We start from the raw sequence: 20,770 nt of genomic DNA on the forward strand, positions 1-20,770 counted from the left end.
TTTCAGTAGGCTGAAGTCATTCAATTTAAAAGAAAAAATGAAAGGAATGACTTCAGCCTGCAGAGCAACAGGATCACTATTCAAAATAAGGACAGTGAGGAGGATTTGGTCCAGTGAAAAAGGGAACTTGATAAAACTTGCCTGTCAACAGGAACAACACTCAAACATGAATAAAGCAGCATTTGATATCAAATAATTTCTTACTCAGAATTAATTCAATGTGTTTTAAAAACTTTAAAATGCACACAACTAAAAGTTAAGCCTTTAAATTGCTATTTCTTTTCTAAATGCTTTGCACTTAAGCCAGCTTCCAGATCTTAAAATGTTAGCCTTAAACAGATCACGAAAGTGCGTGCGAGTTCAAATCAATTGCCCAAAAATTTGTAGATTCCCCCAAGGATGTTCTTGCACATAAGTTTATGCTGCTTGATGACAGGAAGATGATACATTCGGGGGTTTGAGCCAGACATCTTTGGACATTTACATAGATTCATAACTTAAATTCACACTCAAGTAACCTTGCAGTATCAGTAATCTCCCCCTTTTTTTTTTGCAAGGAGTGCACAGATCTCTATCTGTGTTTTCCAACTGTCTAGATTGCGTTCCTCTTGGTGGAGTCAGTGAATGCACCAAACTCTAGGGAAATCTATCCCTGGAAGCAAATTCTCTAAATCCATATTTGAGCTGCTCTGCATCGGTGGTCTTTGTCTTCAAGCAGAAATTAGTTGAGTTATAGTTTATCGGAAGAATGACAATAAAAATATCACAGGAAAAATCTCCCAATGGCCATATTTCAACACACACAAATTGAACTTTTAATAAGCGTATTACAAAGTCTGCTCAAACTTTGGCATGCCCCCCTGAGGTTTTTGTAGCAGAGCAATTGTGTTCAGTGATTGCATGTGGTGTGCCGTGTTAATTGTGTAAAAGAGTTAATCTGTTGTAGCTATCTTTCAATAAACGCTCTGCTTTTGAAGTCACTGAAGCGTCGCTGTTAATTCCCAGTCTGCGCACTCCCTCCTCTCTGCTTTTCCTATAGGTGTGTAAATTTTCCCTCCCTTTCCTGTTTCAGCAAACTCCGATGCCCTCAAAGCCATGATTCATGAAAATAGCATCGACTCTGATGGGTAAGTCAAGTATTTTATTTTCCTAAGCCCCTTTGTCAATATCAGTTTTTATTTTTATACCTCATGACGGTGCAGAAAACCAGTGTGTCACAGTGACACAGAACTCAAATTACACAGGCCTGCAGATGGAAATGAGTTTTCTTGCTACTCTTCACTCTATTTGAGCCCATGGTTTTTGTACATGGTGACCTAAGCAATAAATAAATGAAAAAAGAAGAAATTACTGCTGCGTGTGCGCGTGCAGGTTCTTAAAGACCGATATAATCCTTGTCTAATTCTAATAGTACCCTTTTATGCATTGGAAGTTTTTCCTTAGTTTGAGGGCATTACTTCTTCCTGACTTTTTTTTAAATATGTTTTTATTTTTTCAAGTCTTTATATATATTTTTCAGGCAGTTTCTCATCTCTCAAATGATGATTTGTATGGTGATCTATGCCGCTTTATTATGGAATGATACTAAATTTCTACCACCAATAAATTAGCAAAATACCTACAAATTTGACTGAAGAATTGTGAGAAGCATAACAAAACAGTGGACAGTTATCTATGTCTAGATGAAGAGGTAAATTATACATCACAATATTTTATGATCAAAATGTACAGTGAGCCTTCCATATATATTGGCTTGCTTGATTGAAGAGCTCAGGTCAAACTGTGGTTCAACAAAAGTAACCAAAGAACAAGGCAACCACCAGATGGCATCAGAAGACTCCTTGAAGCCCTGCTCGTGAAGCGACTGAACTAAAAGCAGCCGGGAATATGAATGGCAAAGCAATCAGGCCACATTTCTCTTCTGATTCCTCTCCAGATTGGCAAAGTTTGATTGAGGGCAAGTAGCAGGAGACCAGTCCCTAAATACTGATGTGCCCCATATTACTGGATGGTTGGGATTAGTCGAGCATGTCAAGTTCTTGTCATAATTCCAAGCCGGAATACACGCTATCATTCAGCAATTGCTGTTTAAAAAGGACAAGCTGATTGAATGCACTTAAATTCTAGATACCTAACAAATGCAGTTGTCTGTATTAGTAGTTGTGTGTTTAGTTGAGTAGCCATTGAAACGGCAACAGTCAAATTAACTGTTGAGAATTCTGAAATACTGACTGAATTGTATTGTTATAAAGTAAGAGAATAAAAAAGTAAAACAAATAAAAAATCGGGGGGCAAAACTACATTGGCAGATTTACTTTGATTTAAATAACTGACTACCTCTGGCTGCCTGAAAGAAGTGGCGTGCTTAAAAATAAAACAAATATAAATTGTTGAACACTGCATCAAACAAGCAAATCTGAATAACTTACAGTTCACTGAACCGCATCGTTTTTTTTTGTGCTTTCTAAAATCAAAAACGAGATCCGCGAGATCTACCAGTGCCGTTGAACTTCCATGTTAAATGTGCATGCCATGTAGCAACACAATACATAAACATAAATTGGTAATTAGCCCAAATTACTGCCTGCTCCAACATGCAACAAAGATGTTATGAATATTTTCTGGCCTCTGCAGGCAATATCTTTACCCTCACCTGGCCCAGTGTAAAACACTCAAAGTACTTCGTACAATGTAGTACAAGGATTTGTTTCTGGGCTCCGTGTTCCTAATGTGAAAACCTAGTACTGTGTCAAGTGTTCCTTTTAGTTCCATGTTTATTTTATGCAAAGCAACAGACCAGGACATATGTCCAACCGGGTACAAAATTTTCCCATTTTTCTGACATCTTTACTCTTAATCCTTCTATTCATGTGCACGGATCAGCCAAAGGGGTACATGTACTGTAGCTCTGCTTTACCGCTCAGATAAGGAAGCGGGAGTTCGGCAGATGGACAGATAGAAGATGCCTTTGACAGAAGAGGAAAAATAACGTAAATTGAAATGTTGAAATGGTTCCCCCCCCTACCTCGTCGTCTCCCGTTCTTTCATGTAGTACAAACTGTTTAGGGAGACAAAGAGAGGAGGGCTGTTCTCCTTTGTTCGGAAGCAAGGGCGAGATTAAATGGTAGGAGCCTTTCGTGTGCCGAGGATTTAATATTGAGGTATTCTGCTCAGTCCCAATATTTCCTGGAAAGATCAGCAGAAATCTGCCTTTGCACACATTTCAACAGCATCACTTTCATGTCTCTGCTTTCCTCAGTTCTCTCTTCAAATCTCCTCTTCCACATGTTCCCTCTTTTCTCTCTCCCTCCCTTTTTTTTTTTTTTTTTGTTAATTTTGAGCTTTTGTTGAAAATGCTCTCTGTAGTGCTGCCTCTGTCTCTTTCCCTCTCTCTCTCAGCCAAGTCGGGCAGTCTGCCAGCAGATCACTTAGAGATGGTTGAATAAGGGAAGAGGGGTATCATGGGGGGTAATTTATGGAACGCTTAGAGGGGAGGGAGACAGACACAGAGACGGATGGACAGATAGAGAGGCGTGGAGAGACACTACAAGGAGGAGAGGGACTGAAGTGTGGTCACAGCTTTCCATCGCTGCCACTCTGTATTGGATACTTAACTTCCCCTCTCTTGGGTGCCCCCTCTTGCCAGAACTACTCCAGTTTCCCCTCCAAACTTTTCTACCAAGATGCTCAGTGTGTCACAACTTTTTCCAACCTTCCACTGTCAAATTATTGTTCTTCATTCCATGGGTGCAGAAAAACATGTATCCATATATATACATATTTTACATTTCAATTTTTCTGCCTCTCAGATAGATACAGGCTCTTAAGGTCTTAATCCCAGGCACCTTCAGGGGTATCATTGTGTTTTGGTCTTTCGAACACAAAATTTACTTTATTTACTTTGTGAGGCATATTTTTGCTATGTTTAAAGGAACTTTGTTTTTTAAAAAATATCGTCTCTTGTTTACATCTGTGTAAATTCTTGATTTATCATACAATTTCTTGATAATCATGTTCTCCCATCCCTTATTCCACTGACAAAGGAAGTGTCTCTCATGAACCAATAAGCAAATTGTTTTCTTTTTTTTGCTTGATTATGATCCAAACAGTTGGGTGTTGCAGTGTTCATACAAAAAAAAATGAATTTGTATAAGAGCATTTTCTAGGGCACGCAGTTTTCAGTGATCGTATGGTGCTTTATCAACATCATTCGTTGATTCAGTTCAGTATGCTAATGTGTGGGGTCATGATCATCAACAGGTTATTTCGTTAATTGCAGTGAATCACAAGTTGCACAAACTTGATTGCTTTATGTGGTCTTTTGGCAAATACGGTGCCAAAGAAAAGACGTGCAGTGTTCATCTGTTTGTTTTAGATTGTTTGGAACCACTATTCAAATCTCCTAGCTTTAAGCCGCGAAGTATCTTTAGACATGACATTTCCTTTCCCATATCTCACAAACATGTCATCCACACTTTGGATTCATGGAAATACAGAATGCAAAGCAGATACACCAAAGCAGCCACCCAAAACAAGATATTTAACTGTATGAGAAAAATTCAAGTGTACACACACACACACACAAAACAATGTTTAGCCTGTATGAGTATGTGTGGATGTAATTTTTAGAGGTATTACTCATGTACAAACGGTCGGCCCTCTGCAAACAGGTGAGGTGAGGAACATCCTGGTAACACTCATCTAAGAATGTTAGAGCACAAACATGTTGTGACAGAGGAATGTCTGACATGCAGCAATGAACAAGAATGGAAGCGAAATAGCCGTATGGACAACAAAATAGCACAGTTCTCGAGGATCTCCTGGTGTTGACCTTGATACTGTTTTTCACGGGCAGCCTCTGCACAAACAACCATCATAGTCAGCTGTGCAATAGTAATAGAAAGTATCCATTGCTTTATTTTCCTTCTTCTTTATGACAAGTCTGTGTTACTTTCCGTCTCCTGTCGAAACCGAGTTTCTGTATATCGTTAAGGACACCCTTGATAAGAAGGTGGTGTATCTGAAAAAGAATTTTTTCGAGAAGCCTTGTGGATGTGTGACTTTTCCTCCCGGGGAAGGAGCTTCACTTGATTTTGACAGATGGGGGTTCAGCTGCGGTTGTTGCATTTTAGGCAGCATTCTCCTCCACTACTGTCAAAACTCCAAATTTTGGGAACAAGTTTGGATCTTTGTCAAGACTTCAGAACCGTGTATCACACATTTTATCGTGCAGGTCTGGTGGTTCCTTCCGGTTGGACCATCAAAGAGCCAGTTAAAACCAAACCGTTAGAAATTCTGACCCCGACAGCCTAAATACAACAAAATCTATGTTTTTATTTGTACTCCTCACTAACATGGACTTAATAAGATTCGTGTTCACCGAAACCAGCTCTAATACCTGCTCTTACACCACTCAACGCAGAATAGTTTAGCCAAAACCAGCTGTTTTCATGGACAGATTACCCTCACAATGTTTTGACCATGTCCTTCTGGAGTATGTTTTGTCAAAGAGCTAAGATTAGGCTGCAAAGTGACTGGGCTTTGGGAAGTGGATATCCACTTGCTTTGAATAAATGCACGATTCACAGGTATTGTTTTTTTGTGCTTTCATAGCAACCCACCATCATTGGATTGTCATGCAAAATATGAATGCAGCCACATTATAACGTTTAAATAGCACCGTATTGGTGCATGCAGCATTCTACACATGACAAGGCGTTCCACAAAATATTCTAGACTCCCTGCAGGCTTACGGGGAGACTTCCTGTTTCCCCTTTTCTGTGTCACTTGTCTATAATTCTTTAAAGGTCAGTTCACCTGATGCGTGCTTGTGCCGGAAATTGCTTCCGTTATTGCTTGAAACACGATCATCAATCAGACTGACTGTCCCCAAAGAGATTGTAATTGTTTTTGCCATGTTGAGTATGAAATATTAATTCAGTGGTTGGCTCTGATAATAGCCTATGTGAGATTCAACCTTCATAATAAAATGAACAGACCAGTTGTTAGTATGTATAATGTCCATTTTATTAATCCTTCCTCTTCAATAACGTCCTATTATGTTGAGGTCCTGTCTTTCTAATTCTTGACCATCCTATGTCACATGTATATCTATCGTCAACGCATGCTTTTATTTTGAAAATGTATAAATAATCAAATATCTAAGTGCCGTATTTTCCGGACTATAGGGCGCAGTGGGATATAAGCCACACCCATTGCATTTTAAAATAACATTCTTTTTTTAATTTTACATATATCAGCCGCACCCGATTATAAGCTGCAGATATCCAAGATGTAGATATCTACACAGATGAGATATTTACACAGAAAGACTTTATAGATGTTTATTTACATACCTTAATTGTTTCCAACATGGCTGATCAAACACTGAAACCATTGAAGTCTTCTTCAGTGTCGGAGTTAAAGAGCCTCAGAAAATGTCCATCACACACCTTTTGAGTCTCTCCGTCGTCACTTTCATCCCAAGGCAAAGTTCCCTCCGAAGTTGTGTAGGTCTCTTTTTGCAGCTGTCCGGCATTTGGAAACCCGTTTGTGACGGTGGATTCTTTCACACTGCTCAACCCTGTAAGCATCCGCTGGCGACCGAGGAAAAGGACGCTCTACGAAGGGACAGTTTTTGTGAACGATTTTTCGCCGTTGGTCATCCAAGCCTCGGAGTGCCGCAAAAACCTATTTGTTGAAAAATATTTTGCGTGTTGTGCTGTGTTGAGTGCGCCAAAAACGTGCGTCATCTTCTTCTTATTTCGAATTGAGCTCTTGCGTCTGTCTCGTTTTTGCACTTCCTGCTGGAACGCCCCCGATGGCCGTTAGCTAAGAAAAATCCATAGATTAGCCGCATCGCTATATAAAAAGTAAGCCGCAAAAAGTAGCGGCTTATAGTCCGGAAAATACGGTGTATTATCAAAAGAAGGCAAATCAAACATTTTTCGATAATAACCTCTCGTTCTCCCTCTCTAGCCCTCCCCTCACCCCAACCTCCCTGGGCACCCCAACCACCCCGCTTTCCCCTGTATCACCAGGGGCGCCGGCAGCAGCTGCCAAACACACTTGCAACCACCTCCACACCATCGGCGGCGTCGGCGGCCACAAGAACATCTGCACGCGCTGCAGTCAGAAGAAGTGGCCGCTGATGAGGAAGCTGTCAGCCCGTAAGACGGAGCAGCGACGCAGCCACCACGGCGAGGTCACCGTCCTGGCTGTGGGCAGGTGTGTGAGTACATGAGTGTGTCAAGGTGTATCCGTCAGTCCCTGAGAAGGGAACCAAAGAGAGCGTGTTGTTGGTTTACAGTTTTATAGAAAAATATCACGTGGGATCTTAAACGTTTAACCTCAGACACAACATTCACGATCAAACATTACCTCAAAATAATCACCTCCACTTAATTACACGGGTTAGGCTTGCTTTGACCTTTGACACCAAACTGCCGACCTGGAAAATACGCAGCCCGTGAGGTCTGAAGCCTGGGAAAACACATGCCGCAGTGTTGAGGTTTCCTGTGATGCTTCACTGCTAAACCTGTGTTGTGAAACCACTGCTGCATGGCAACAAATTACTCTTGTGGTTCTCACAAAAATGCCATGTCTGATGTCAACCGTGGGTCAAGGTCAACCTTATTTTGCCTGTATTCACAGTGAACCAGGCATGGCGGAGTTTCTCTGTCATCATAGGTATTACTAACTGGCCTTCAGTTATATTCTTACAGCTTCTTTACAATTTCATGTTTGCAGGTGGCACGGGGACAACAGTATCAACTGTGTGCAGAAAGGTTGTTTGTTACACCAGAATAAATATCTGACAACTTCTCTAAAAATATCACAGATAACTTACCGCAAAGGACTGGCACTTGTGTTCTTCATCTGGGTATTATGGACGTTGGGAACGGTCAAGTCACTTTTTCAGATGTTAAAAGTAAATTCCTTACTACACCAATGATAACGTGGGCTCCTGCTGTGACTTACCAAAACCTTAGGGAAGTTAATTTTTAACAAAGCAAAAAATCAGATGGAAGCAGAATTTAATTGATTTTCCAAATCATTAATCATTGTCAATAATGGCTCATTTGGCCATATTTTGTTAATCAGGATAAAAATGAATCAAGAAAAAAATTCAAAAAGAGAAACCTGCTGAGCTACTAAACGCCTCATGAAATACTGTCTTCAATTTAAATAGGGATTTTTTTTTACCATTGTTACAGTTCCCAAAATAACCAAAATCAGCAAGAAATAGCTGATGGTTTACAAGATAATGCTAGAAAAAAAAAAGGTAATTTGTGGCACCTTATTTTACATGCAAGGACACCGTACATATACACAGATACAGATCTCCATGAAACAATGAAAATAAAAGCAGTAGCAGTGACAATGTGGTCGGAAAAAAAAATAGATTTAAAAACAGTACAGTTTGCGTAGAAAATTTGCAATAAAATATCAAAAAAACTGCAAGAGCTGCTCTGTAAATATTCCTTCTTGTTCCTTCCCAGATGAACTCCAGTGACTTAAAAAAAAAAGAAAAAGAAAAAAAACTTTTTTATTTTTTTTATTTTTATTTTTTTTTTCTTGTAACCTTGAGCAGAGTCCACCCAGACAAATTGCTGTTGCTGGATTTGGGAGGGGGGGGAGCGGGTTGATTCCTGCGCTGAGCTTTTCTCCTCAGGCTGCAGTAGAGCCACTTCAAGGAACTAGGAGACGTTCCTGATAGTTCAGGATGGCCTTTTGACTGTTTCACTCAATGATACTTTGTAAGAGCATTTCAAAGAACCGTCTCCCTCCCCAGGGCTTGTAAAGACATCTGATTTCATGCTTTTTATTTTTCCCTAAATCTTTTCTTGTGCAGTTGGAATTCACAGACTTAAGAGCATCTTCAGCCATCCTAGCAGTCATTTGAGGATTTGCTTATTTGGCCAATTTATCTTTAAGTGGATGTTGTAAGACTTAATCTTCACATTGCCAAATGAATCGCTGCCTCTAGAAAAGATCTACTGCGTAAAAGCAGCAGCGGAATTAGTTGCACCCCCTGGCAGTTTGTGCAGCTCTCGTGAATCCGCCGTGTAATGTGTGTCCCCTGTGTTTAAAGTTAAACGAACATTTCTCAGTCCAGTGATCCAGGCAGAATGTGTATTCCCGTTTCTGTCATACGGCGAGCTTTCCCCTCGCCCCTGATAGCCTGCTGTGGGCTAATTGGGATGCGAAGAGGACGCTTTGCATTCACACACCCAGATGAATGCTCGTCCACGGAGAGGGGGTCACCAGGACTTGGATAGAAATTTTCACAGATCGTGGACTTAATTAAACAGTCGCATTTTGTGTGAAGAAAAGAATGGCGTTTATACCATTTCAGGTGGAAGCAGTAGCATGTTAGCGTATCGTTGATCCACTGAAGGTTATGGTCAGCTCCAGTATGATCCAGTTATTTATAAATTACATGCACGCTGTTCGTTAGCTTTCTCTGATTTTTTATTTTTTTTCTCCCCTCTCCTTTTTTTGTAAACAAGCTTTTTTTCGTTTCCTTTTTAATTATCTTAACCCACAGCTTGTAAGATCTTGCCTGTGAAAATGTATCCGTTATTTTCCATGTGTTCGTATCCCCCCCTTCCCCAGGTTCCGTGTGACAAAGTGTGAAAAAACAGGCAAGGAAAGAAGGACCCTTCTCATCGCAGACTCTAACGGGACCCTCCCTTCGCCTTCCACGGAAGAACCAAAGAGCCGGACGGGCTCTGAATCCCAGTGCCAGGAGGTCAGCGTTCTAGAAATCTCTTCCAGCTATCTCCTCCCCAGTGACCCTTCGCCCTGATTACACACTACTCACACACACACACACTCTCGTGCATTTTCAAGAGGTGCACGTAGGTATTTGTAAAACTTGGAACTGAATTTTCAGTAAACGACACAAATTGGGAACGTCTGCAATAAAACGGCTCATTTTCATATCATCGACTTTCGCTTTTTTGGTTAAGTGGCCTCATATTTCATAGGAAATCCAAACCAGCAGTCCCTATTCCACTGTAATGACCGACTATATATGTGATGAAAAACCAGTGTGGAGCTTTCCATAATGTTTATTGTCATTTTAACTGAGAAGGCGTGGGCAGCACATTCATAATGCCCGTAAAACATTACGTCGGCTTGATTACACATCTATATCTCAGTATAAAGAGATTTTCTTTCCTCCCAGGAGCAGACAGACGACTTGGACAAAGAGAAGTGATGGGAATCCAGGTAACGATTTCATTTCAGTGTAAGACTTTGTGCATTTGCATGTGTGTGTTGTTGCTTAACGCCAAGTCCTGAACTTGACAGGTTTCCACCGGGAGGGAAAACACACCGGTCGTCTTTTTTTTTTTTTTTTTTTTTTTTTAAAAAAGGAGAACATCAAAACAGCACTGGAGAAAGAAGTAGAAACGATCCCTCAATCGCCACCGCGGCGAGGAAGACGCGCTGTTGCTTCGGAGGGTGGCGAGCACGAAATCCACAAAGTCACACCAGCTGGTAATTCCAATTCGGGAAGGAGGAAGGTGCGTCCGCTCGCGATGCGCTCAATCCCTCCCCGACGAAAGACACTTTAGAGTTTTTGCCCTCGAGAGGCATTTAGAGAGCTGCTTGTCATCGTGAGAACTTGAATCAAAGTAACCCAAAATTCCAATGTATTCCACGAGTTGTGTACATACAATGTTTGTCATAGTAAGATAATTTATAAAATTTTTCTTAAGAAAAAAACAAAAAAAAGGTACTGTCTTTCCGAAGTTAAAGTCGTAGGTTGTTTTTTTTTTTCTCCAGCAGGAAATGGAAACAACCCGGTGTCGTGGCCGCGGAGCCCAGTGGACTGGAGCAATGTTAGATGCAGTTAAAGTAAAACGGCGGTTTCCGTGAAATGCCCTAAATGACAGGATGAAGGGGCGTCCTCCGAAACCGCTTCCTCCTAAAGATAATCCAGTTTGTCGGTGTCAATCTGCAAGTTTATCCAGTGTTCGAGGTTCAAGAGATGATCCACTGGAATAAACACTCAGCCGGCAACACATTTTTCTCCCTTTTTTTTTTTTTTTTTTTTTTTTCAATAACGTTTATGTGCTTTTGGTCACCAGATGGGGGAGGAGAGTAGCATAAAATGCTTTCCAGTGTACAGATACCAGGCAATATCAGGATTTTCTTCAAGGTTATCTTTGATATTCGCTGTGCGTCTCTTTAGCCAGTAACCTACTAGCAGCTAACTCGGTGCTAAGCACATAGTTTTATCACAGTCTTACGTTTATTTACCTTCTTTGACAACAAGTGTCTTTATAAGCATGTTTTTCTTCTTAAAACACCTGGCTCTCGTTCTCATGAGATGAAATGTGAACAGCAGGTCAAACTACTAGCTGCCATGCAGCCTGTTTTCAGAAATCGGTCCCATCGTACTACCTTCCAGTGTGAGAAGCTTCAGATAGGAAATGTGTGGTTTCCAAACACATGTCGGGGCCGGCCTAGCTGGGGCGCTAGTCAGCAACCAAGCCGTGCCGCGTTTTGTATATCGTCCGTTTAAGAAATGAGGTTAAGCTTTAACGTGTTTTGCACTTTTCTGGGCACAGGACAGGTGTGGTTACAGTGTAGGTGTGTTAGCAAACGCATGCGCCGGAGAAGCGTGGTCACGTTCATATTCCTGCCGATTAGCGCCGGAACCAATTAATACTCTTTTAATGCTAGTGTAAAGCCTGTTACAATTGTGTAACAGCTTTACCCTTCCTATCTGAAAAGAGTTTTCATTTTTCTTTTCCATCCACTTTCAAAAAGGAAAGTCTGAGCGCAAGGAAAATTCACTGAAACCATACAAAGGAGCTCAAAGATTCTTACAGTTCTCTCGAACGAAGGAGAGACCACAGCCTGCTAGGAGTGTCTTTTATCCGTCGGTAAGTGTAGATGTCATGAATATTAATATATCAATTGTTGCAGCTTTAATTTGTGATGCCGGGTGCAGCCACTCGGGCTGGATTTACATATTTTAAGTCTGCTTGAATTGTATTGTTTAAAAGGCTCTTTAAACTGCGAGTGAGGTTAATTTCAGCTCGCAACTCGCACTCTACGCTAAAACAGCAAACCAAATACAGACAGGAGGATTGAGTTGTTACGGACCAACTCGGTTTTCCGGTCAGATTAATGTTTACGCTTCGAAGATGGCCACCATGATGCTGTGCAGCCGCTTTGACACCCCGAGGTCAAAGATACTATTTCCATGGCAAGATGAGTGAGGGCGACGCTCGCTGGTTTTAAACTCCCGTACCGTCCCTTTAAAGACAACTTAAACGCATTTATGTTACAGCTTAGATTTATTTAAACAAATCCCCCGGTAACAGTTTACAGTTCGCCTTTTATTGAACGTACCACCGAGCAATTTGCTTTTAACTCCTCATTTTAGACCCATTTTGTCATCTTACTAGTTTCTCCTTTAAAATGTAACGAGAAGGCTGCAAGAAACAACTTGTTTTAATTTAGTCTGAACTTTACGTTTTTTTTTTTCTTTTTTTTGTAAAACACAAAAGCTTAACGAAACACCCAGACGATTAAATCCATTTCGGGTCCAGCCCAAAATGAAAGCAATCCTCACATAACGCGCCTTTCGTTACTACGCATGTGTCCGCTTTAGAGGGAGGGAAGGACAAACTCGTGTAGTTTCTCGCAAACTATTCAAAGCTTGCTTTGTTGTTGTTGGAAAAAAAAAAACAAAAAAAAAAACGCCAAACCTCTTTTTAAAAGTCGGATTCATGTTGCGCGCTACCTCTAGAAAGAAACGTCTGCTTTTAAAGTGTGTGTGAATGAAGGTCGGAGCCTTATGCTGATCAAAAGCGAAACTATTTTTGTATTTCAGCCTCTTGTAAGGGAAGTTTTCATATATTCTCACCTCCGTCACTCAATTTCATTTCTTTTTCTTCACCCGCAAATAAGTCGACTCCAATCCGCGTCAGTTATGTTGTTGACATTTGACACGACCAGAATTCGGCTTTTGGATTTTTAAAATCTAGCCAGAACAGAGAGCAGACTCTTTTTCCGCTGACATTGGAAGTGAAGTGCCTACTGTCTCTCTCCTCATGTTAATAAAAATAAAATAGTCATGAAGGTGTAATGGTACACTCAGGCAGCTGGGTTTCCGGAAAGTCCCCGTCTGGGAACGTCCACCCTCTATCAGAAGAACGCAAACACTATGTCAGTATTGAAACAAATTTCTAGCAACCATGGGATGGGTAACCTTAAGGTACTACCTGGAATGCTAACATTATGTAACCTACATTGCAGCCACTGACCAGTTTGTGATGTAAACCGTGACGGTGCCAGTGTTTCTGCTCACAGCAACAGCAAAACATCTCTAAGATCGACGACCTCGTATTAGTTGCACCAGGAAAGTGACTCAGTCTGGTGTGACCGACCGCAGCTACGTTAGCAAACACTGCTTTGTGGTGTTTTCTCCAAATCCTAGCCGCCTGTCTGTTTTGCCAAACAAGTTATTTTCTAATGACATTTTCAGATAGAAATCTAATAGATTTTTTTTTTTTTTCTCTGAAAGTAACATAAGCATCGGCACAACCCACAGTCTTTTTTTTTTTCCTCCCAATTTTTTTTTTTTCTCCAGGAAAAGTGTTTGGTTTTATATTATTAAGGCTGCTTATTCCACGCTGCCTCACTGCCATGGCGTGATTCCAAACAGGATCTTTCCTCAGCTGCCTGAGCCACCGTTAATATCCGAGCAGGTCTTCAACCGGATTAACTTCTAGTGTCGGTTGATCGCAGCTCACAGGAGTTTATATACTGTCAATATCATAGTTTTGAGTGTCATTTCATTGAGCCTCTTTTCTGAACTTTGGTGTGTTTTATAATTGTGTAATGGGGGGGTACAAAGTGGAATAAAGGTTGACTAATACATATCAAACCTGAAATAATTCCCTTTCCTGTGGGTAAGTTATACATCTACAGAACACTCGGAGAACATCGCAAAGATGAGCTCCCGTGACCCCGCGGGCCTGTTCTCCTTCATCTGCTAACTTATCCATCTTCATATACTTCCTCTCAGTTTCCTCCCCTCGCCACAGCTCCTGTTTCACACCGTAATGAAACAATTCATCTCGATCCCAATGATCTCCGGCTTTCTCTGTCACATCATTTCCAGGCAACAGAAAGAACCCTTGAGTCTTTTTTTGTTTTTTTTTAAATGCCTCATCTTGGCCCACTTTGTGTCACCTGGCCCAACACATGCAGACTTTTTTTTTTTTTTTTTTTTTTTTTTGGCTCCACAAATTAGCCCATTACACCAGAGTATTTATAGACCTTTAGCAGTTCAAGTGATTAAACAACGCCTCCGAGTGACAGCCGTCACTCAGCAGCTGGAAAGGGAGGATCGAAAAAAAAAAAAATAGGCAAAACATTGATAGCACACGAGGCTGTTTCTGCAGGCTCAAAGTAAACCCAGCTTTTATAAATGGGCAGGTTGGCTTTCAGATGTTAAAACTGACAAAAAACAAAAATGGATTAGGTAGACATCGCGGGATGTATAACCTTCAGGACACGGTGCAAATATTGACTCCCGTTGCATGCGTGTGTTTACTTTAGTTCTTCCAGAGTGGAAAAACAGGGGTGGGGAGGGCCTGTCACAGGTTTGTTTAGATTCTTAGACACACACATCACAAGGAAATTAAATAATGCACATAATCATAATAAAATGTCAATGATAATAAGAAAGCAGTGAAGCGTGATGTTGTATGCATTGAGTTTGGAGGCCACGGGGTTTCCGTGTCGACGCCACGGGTCATCTTTTGTCACTTACTTTGTGAGGGAGACAAAAGTAGAAATGGAGGAAACATACAGGGGGAGATCTGGCGAATCATTAACACCCAGGACTGACGAATGGCTCGTAAAGTTTGGTCCAAACTTTAAACCTTTAAAGGTACAATTTGTTTATATATCACAGAAAAATGGGGGAGCAGAATTTCTCTGTGACTCATTATCTCTCCTTGAGGAACAAAGTGGAATTGCAGGATGCGGCGACCGCATTCTTTTGGTCACTGACCATTCGATAGATTGAACGATAGACCTCATTAATCCCAGAGGGAAATTATGTTGTCATAGCAACCAAGCGCGTCAGAGTAAGAGGTAGCATATCCTGAAATAGAGTATTATCAGCATAGAAATATATACTGACAAGAAAAAATATACAGAGAAGTATGTTAGACTGGTGCAGGACATGTATGCTCGCTGTGAGACAGTGGTGAGGTGTGCTGTAGGGGTAACAGGGAAGCTCAAGGTGGAGGTGGGACTCCGTCAGGGATCAGCTCGGAGCCCCTTCCTGTCTGCAGTGGTGACGGGCAAGCTGACAGATGAGGTTAGACAGGAATCCCCATGGACCGTGATGTTTGCAGATGACAGTGTGATCTGTTGTGAGAGCAGAGAACAGTTTGATCTAGAGAGGTGGAGATATGTGCTGGAAAGGAGAGGAATGCAGGTTAGTCGCAGCAAGACGGAGTGTATGTGTGTGAATGACTGGAATCTGGGTGGAACGGTGAGGCTACAGGGAGTGGAGATCAAGAAGTTGGAGGATTTCAGGCACTTGGGGTCAACAGTCCAGAGAGCAGAGAGTGTGGAAGAGACGGGTTCAAGCAGGTTGGAATGGATGGAGAAAAGTGTTATAGGGGTACGAAAAGATAGAAGATCATTGGCCAGAATGAAAGGAAATGTTGACAAGAAAGTGGTGAGACCAGAGATGCTGTTTGGCCTAGAAACAGTTCCAATGACAAAAAGACAGGAGGCCGAGCTGGAGGTCGCAGAGATGAAGACGCTAAGGTTCTCTTTGGGAGTGACCAGGATGGATAGGATCAGGAATGAGTCTATCAGAGGAACAGCACATGTTAGATGTTTTGGAGAGAAGCTCAGAGAAGCCAGACTGAGATGGTGGAATGGAGCTGCCAGGCAGGAGGTCAAGAGGAAGACCAAAGAGGAGATTTATGGACGTAGTGAGAGACGATATGAAGTTAGTTGATGGATAGAGAGGATACCGAGAATAGGGTTAGATGGAGAGGGTTGATTCACTGTGGCGACTCCTGGAGGGGTAAAGCTGAAATGAGGAGAAGAAGAAGAAGAAGAAGAAGCTATACAGAACAAGATAGATGTGTTTAACTATCCACACACACACAAAGACTATTTAGAATATGATAGTTATATCATCTGTTTCGACAGAATATTGGCTCGGAGATGTTTGTGGCTCTCCAGTGCAGTAGATTTAACCAGGACAGGTGAGTTGTACAGTCTGAAGACACTGGGCAGGAACTGTTTCCTGAAGGGTTCCTTCAGACATCATGAGTTTTATGAATAATAAAATGCACTAAGAAATTACCTGGAAAACTGAATATGTCCTTTAGCGTTCGCTAAAAGCATTTGTAAGACACGGTCACATTCTCTTAACATACACACTGCCCCCTATTGTTCTGGAGAGTTCTAGCTAACACACTATACCTTTAGAATGCCAACAAATATTAGCTTTGAGCCTGCCGGAGGCATCAACTGCAAACATTCCCCACTTTATCTAATGTTTAACCCTAGTTAAGTATTAGCAGATTTGAGAGGACACCGGAAAACATCCGGGTGTAATTTCTCAGGGGCGAAAAAGGAAGATTCACATTAAGGGTGAACGTGTTTTCAAGGCCGCAAGAGGGAAAATCCATGAATACCAGCAGGATGCTGACCCCGAGAGCAACAGGCCGCAACCGGAGAATCAATTCATGGCACGTTTTAAGTTCACCGAAGGTTCCCGGTTTGTTATTTTTAATCTAACACGCTGGTTACTGGCAGAAAAACACAAACTCTTAATTTTTATTTTTTCCCTCTTTAACCACAGTCCTCCGAGACAAGCGTATGAGCGAGTGCCACAATTAAGGGTGACATCATTAACTCCCAACAAAGCCTTGAGAAAAACAAACATGTTAACGAAACACAAACACACACACACACACACCTCAGGGACTCTCCGGGGCGAGCTGCCTAATGGACCTAATAAAAGCAACATGAAGGAATCTGACACACAAGTGCCCTTTTATTTGCCAGCAAACACTTGTGACCGTCAACGCACAGCGGGCTTCGGAACAATCCGGGTTTGTTTCTTTTCTTTTTTTTTTGCTCAATTTCTATGTGTTGTTATCTGGAGGTGGCAGCGGCGTTTGTGAGTCACCGGGTTGACAGCAGCAGCGAAACGGTGACGACTCCCGAGCGATAACTTATAGAAAGCAAGATTTCCTGCTTTCACACGGGAACGTCACTTTCAATGCATGTCGGTCAGGTGCAGCAGCATAGTAGTTCAGTTTATTTCAAAAAAGATAATGGAAAAAAATAAAAAATAAATAAAAAATAAAAAAATATATATGTATGTATATATATATGTGTATATATATATATATATATATATATATATATATATACTGCTCAAAAAAATAAAGGGAAAACTTGAACAACACAATGTAACTCCAAGTCAATCACACTTCTGTGAAATCATAGTGTCCAATCAGGAAGCAACACAGATTCATTCTGACTTGTTTTAAGGACATTACATCAAAGTTGGATCAGCCTGGAGTTTGTTTTTACACTTTAATGTTGAGTGTGATTCCTAATCCAGACCTCCATGGGTTGATACAATTGATTTCCGTTGATCATTTTTGTGTGATTTTGTTGTCAGCACATTCAACTGTGCAAAGACCAAAGTATTTCATAAGAATATTTCATTCATTTAGATCTAGGATGTGTTTTTTAAGTGTTCCCTTTATTTTTTTGAGCAGTGTATATATATATATACATATATTAAAAAATATACATATATGCTTTCGCACGGGAAAATATATATATGCTTTCACACGGGAATGTCACGCTCAATGCATTTCGGTCAGGTGCAGCAGCATAGTAGTTCAGTTTATTTAATAAAAGATAATGGAAAAAAATATAATAGATATAGATATATAGATATAAAATATATATATATATATATAAATAAATAAATAAAAAAATGAAAAAAAAAAAATATATATATATATTTTTTTTTTTTCTCAGTGGATCTATATATATATATATATATACGCTAACAAATGGAGTTTAAGGAATTTAAAAAAAAAATGTGCTGCCCCCCTGAATAGGTAACTAGTTAAAATAAACATCCCAAAACAATGCATGTTATGATTTATGATGTAATCATATTTTAAAGGAAATTATTAGAAAAATAAATACCTTGACTATTATGAAAAAAAAAGGAAATCGGTGATGCTGTATCAAGTTCTTTCCGTTCAGTTAAAAAAAAAAAATAGTATGACCTCCTATGATCAGCTGTTTTTTAATATAGTTGCATCCATCTGATGTAATATTGAAAATATAATGCATGTGCAATTCAAGGTTTTATTCCCACCGTAACCAAAACCTTGTATTTGGTGCCCCAGCTGTGATTCGTCTCTCTAAATATAATCAACCTTGAGCCGATGAAGACGATTCGAGTCGTGAGCGAGATGACGCACGTCTCTGGGGAGCTGATGCAGAAAAAAAAAAAAAGAAAAGATGAGTCACCAGGTTCTCCAGGACCACGATTCCCGCGCTAATTACTTTTACACTCCACGCAAAGAGGAAAATGGTCCTCTTTTTGTGATGACAACAAGCCTGCAAACACGCTTCCAGAACGTGTCTCCGACGTGTTTTCTTTATCTATTTATTTGTGTCCGTGGGATACGAAGGAACGAATCATGCTTCTTTGCCGCGCGAGCTTTACGAGTGTATTTTTTTCCACAAAATAATTACAGCAAGGGGAAAAAGTTGATTTCAGGTGCGAAAAATCCACGCGGCCTCGGACGCAACAGAAACAGGTGCAATGAAAGGATGGAAAACGTGGGGAATGAGCGTTGTTGAGCCGCATTTTGTAATAACGGTGCATTTTGTAATAAACGTCCAAAATGTAATAACTTTTTCATTTCATTTTGTAATAAAGCCGCATTTTATAATAAACTGCCGCATTTTGTAATAAACTGCCCCGACGCATTTTGTAATAAATTTTGCAGCGTTATGTAATAAGTTATTACATTTTGAGAAGATTATTACAAAATGCACTTGCAACTTTTTTATGCTCTAGGAAATGTAATAACATGGAATTTATAGAATATTCTCTGTTAATGCAACCTTTGAATAGTGTACTGATAGTAATTGCTAAGTACTGCTACTAGGCTAATACAGTGATACTAATAATAGGCTTAGCTTTTACAAATACTTTTAAGTAAGATAAAATACAATTAACAAACTTATGCTTTAGAATTGTTATTACATAATGCACCATGTTATTACATTTCCTAGAAAATAAAAAAGTTGCAAGTGCATTTTGTAATAATCTTCTCAACATGTAATAACTTATCACATAATGGGGCAAAATTTATTACAAAATGCGTCGGGGCAGTTTATTACAAAATGCGGCTTTATTACAAAATGAAATGAAAAAGTTATTACATTTTGGACGTTTATTACAAAATGCACCGTTATTACAAAATGCGGCTCACCAGCGTTGCGTGACGTTTTATTTTTATTTTCTCAGCAGCTCCCGCAGGCCTCCGTAGGCTTTGCTCGTCTCCTCAAAGTCTCACTGTGCTTGTTTGTTGTTCAGCTTGTGATTGGATCCACTGAGAGGCTGCTGACTGTGTGACATCCTGCCGTGGGCTGGTGGGGTGGATATCTCCGATGGCTTTCAAACACAGACGGGGGGGGGGGAAGCAGTTCCTCACGATCTGTGGCGAAATATAAAGATGGCGCGAGAAACGCAACGGTTACGTTACGATCGGAATATTCGCACGCGGTGGTCGGCGCTTAGCTCATCGGAGACCCAAAATCGCCGAGATGTGTGAATGTTGTATGTGTGATGTAAGTACACTGCTCAAAAAAATAAAGGGAGCACTTAAAAAACACATCCTAGATCTAAATGAATGAAATATTCCTATGAAATACTTTGCTCTTTACACAGTTGAATGTGCTGACAACAAAATCACACGAAAATGATCAATGGAAATCAAATGCATTAACCCATGGAGGTCTGGATTAGGAATCACACTCAAAATTAAAGTGTAAAAACACACTCCAGGCTGATCCAACTTTGATGTAATGTCCTTAAAACAAGTCAAAATGAATCTGTGTTGCTTCCTGAGTGGACACTATGATTTCACACAAGTGTGATTGACTTGGAGTTACATTGTGTTGTTCAAGTGTTCCCTTTATTTTTTTGAGCAGTATATTAATTGTTATTTGACATGTGGATGAGAGACCGAATGTTTGTCTGTTTCTACTCGACATGTTATTGAATGACTTCAGGAGAGAGTGAGGCGCCGCAGGTCTCTGATACCTTCATTTTGTGGGGGTGGGAAGCGAAAGGTACGAGAACCCTTTGATTCAACCGATCAGTTACAGGCGAGTGGAAAACCGTGACGGACGTAAAGCGCCGAGGATGAAATGTATGAAAGGCTGCTTCTCCTTTTGGATGGCTTCCCTCCCGCTGCGAGGAGCCTGTTAAGCCGGCTCTTCAGCCACTGCCGTTGCGGCACTTTCCACGGTCCCGAGTGTGTGTGTGTGTGAGTGTGTGATCCAGGAGAAAGCTCCAAGGTGCTCATTAGTCCTGGCCTCCGCCCCGCGGAGGCTCGAATCGCTGCAGCGCCGAGCTTTAAACTGCCCGCCCCGCCGTGGATATGCTTTTTGTGAGGAAGCGAGTGGGCGGGACTTGTAAACAAGTCCTTGATGC

General features: G+C 40.8%; 1 protein-coding gene across 2 annotated transcripts in view; it reads left to right on the forward strand.

The window, feature by feature from the left end:
- The window catches only part of rell1 (RELT like 1), a 28,050-nt gene extending 14,138 nt beyond the window's left edge, over nucleotides 1-13,912 (forward strand). For both annotated transcript variants that reach the window (XM_086166362.1, XM_086166364.1), the window contains 5 exons: nucleotides 1,073-1,127; nucleotides 6,979-7,227; nucleotides 9,619-9,754; nucleotides 10,193-10,236; nucleotides 10,318-13,912. In XM_086166362.1, coding sequence (XP_086022488.1) covers nucleotides 1,073-1,127; nucleotides 6,979-7,227; nucleotides 9,619-9,754; nucleotides 10,193-10,225 — 473 coding nt within the window. In that variant the 3' untranslated portion in view covers nucleotides 10,226-10,236; nucleotides 10,318-13,912. The remainder of the gene's footprint in view (nucleotides 1-1,072; nucleotides 1,128-6,978; nucleotides 7,228-9,618; nucleotides 9,755-10,192; nucleotides 10,237-10,317) is intronic.
- Nucleotides 13,913-20,770: the final 6,858 nt, after the last annotated feature.

Source organism: Fistularia commersonii, chromosome 19 (genome assembly GCF_037954325.1).
Source record: "Fistularia commersonii isolate RoL2024-O1a breed Wild chromosome 19, RoL_Fcom_v1.0, whole genome shotgun sequence".
Taxonomy (NCBI): domain Eukaryota; kingdom Metazoa; phylum Chordata; class Actinopteri; order Syngnathiformes; family Fistulariidae; genus Fistularia; species Fistularia commersonii.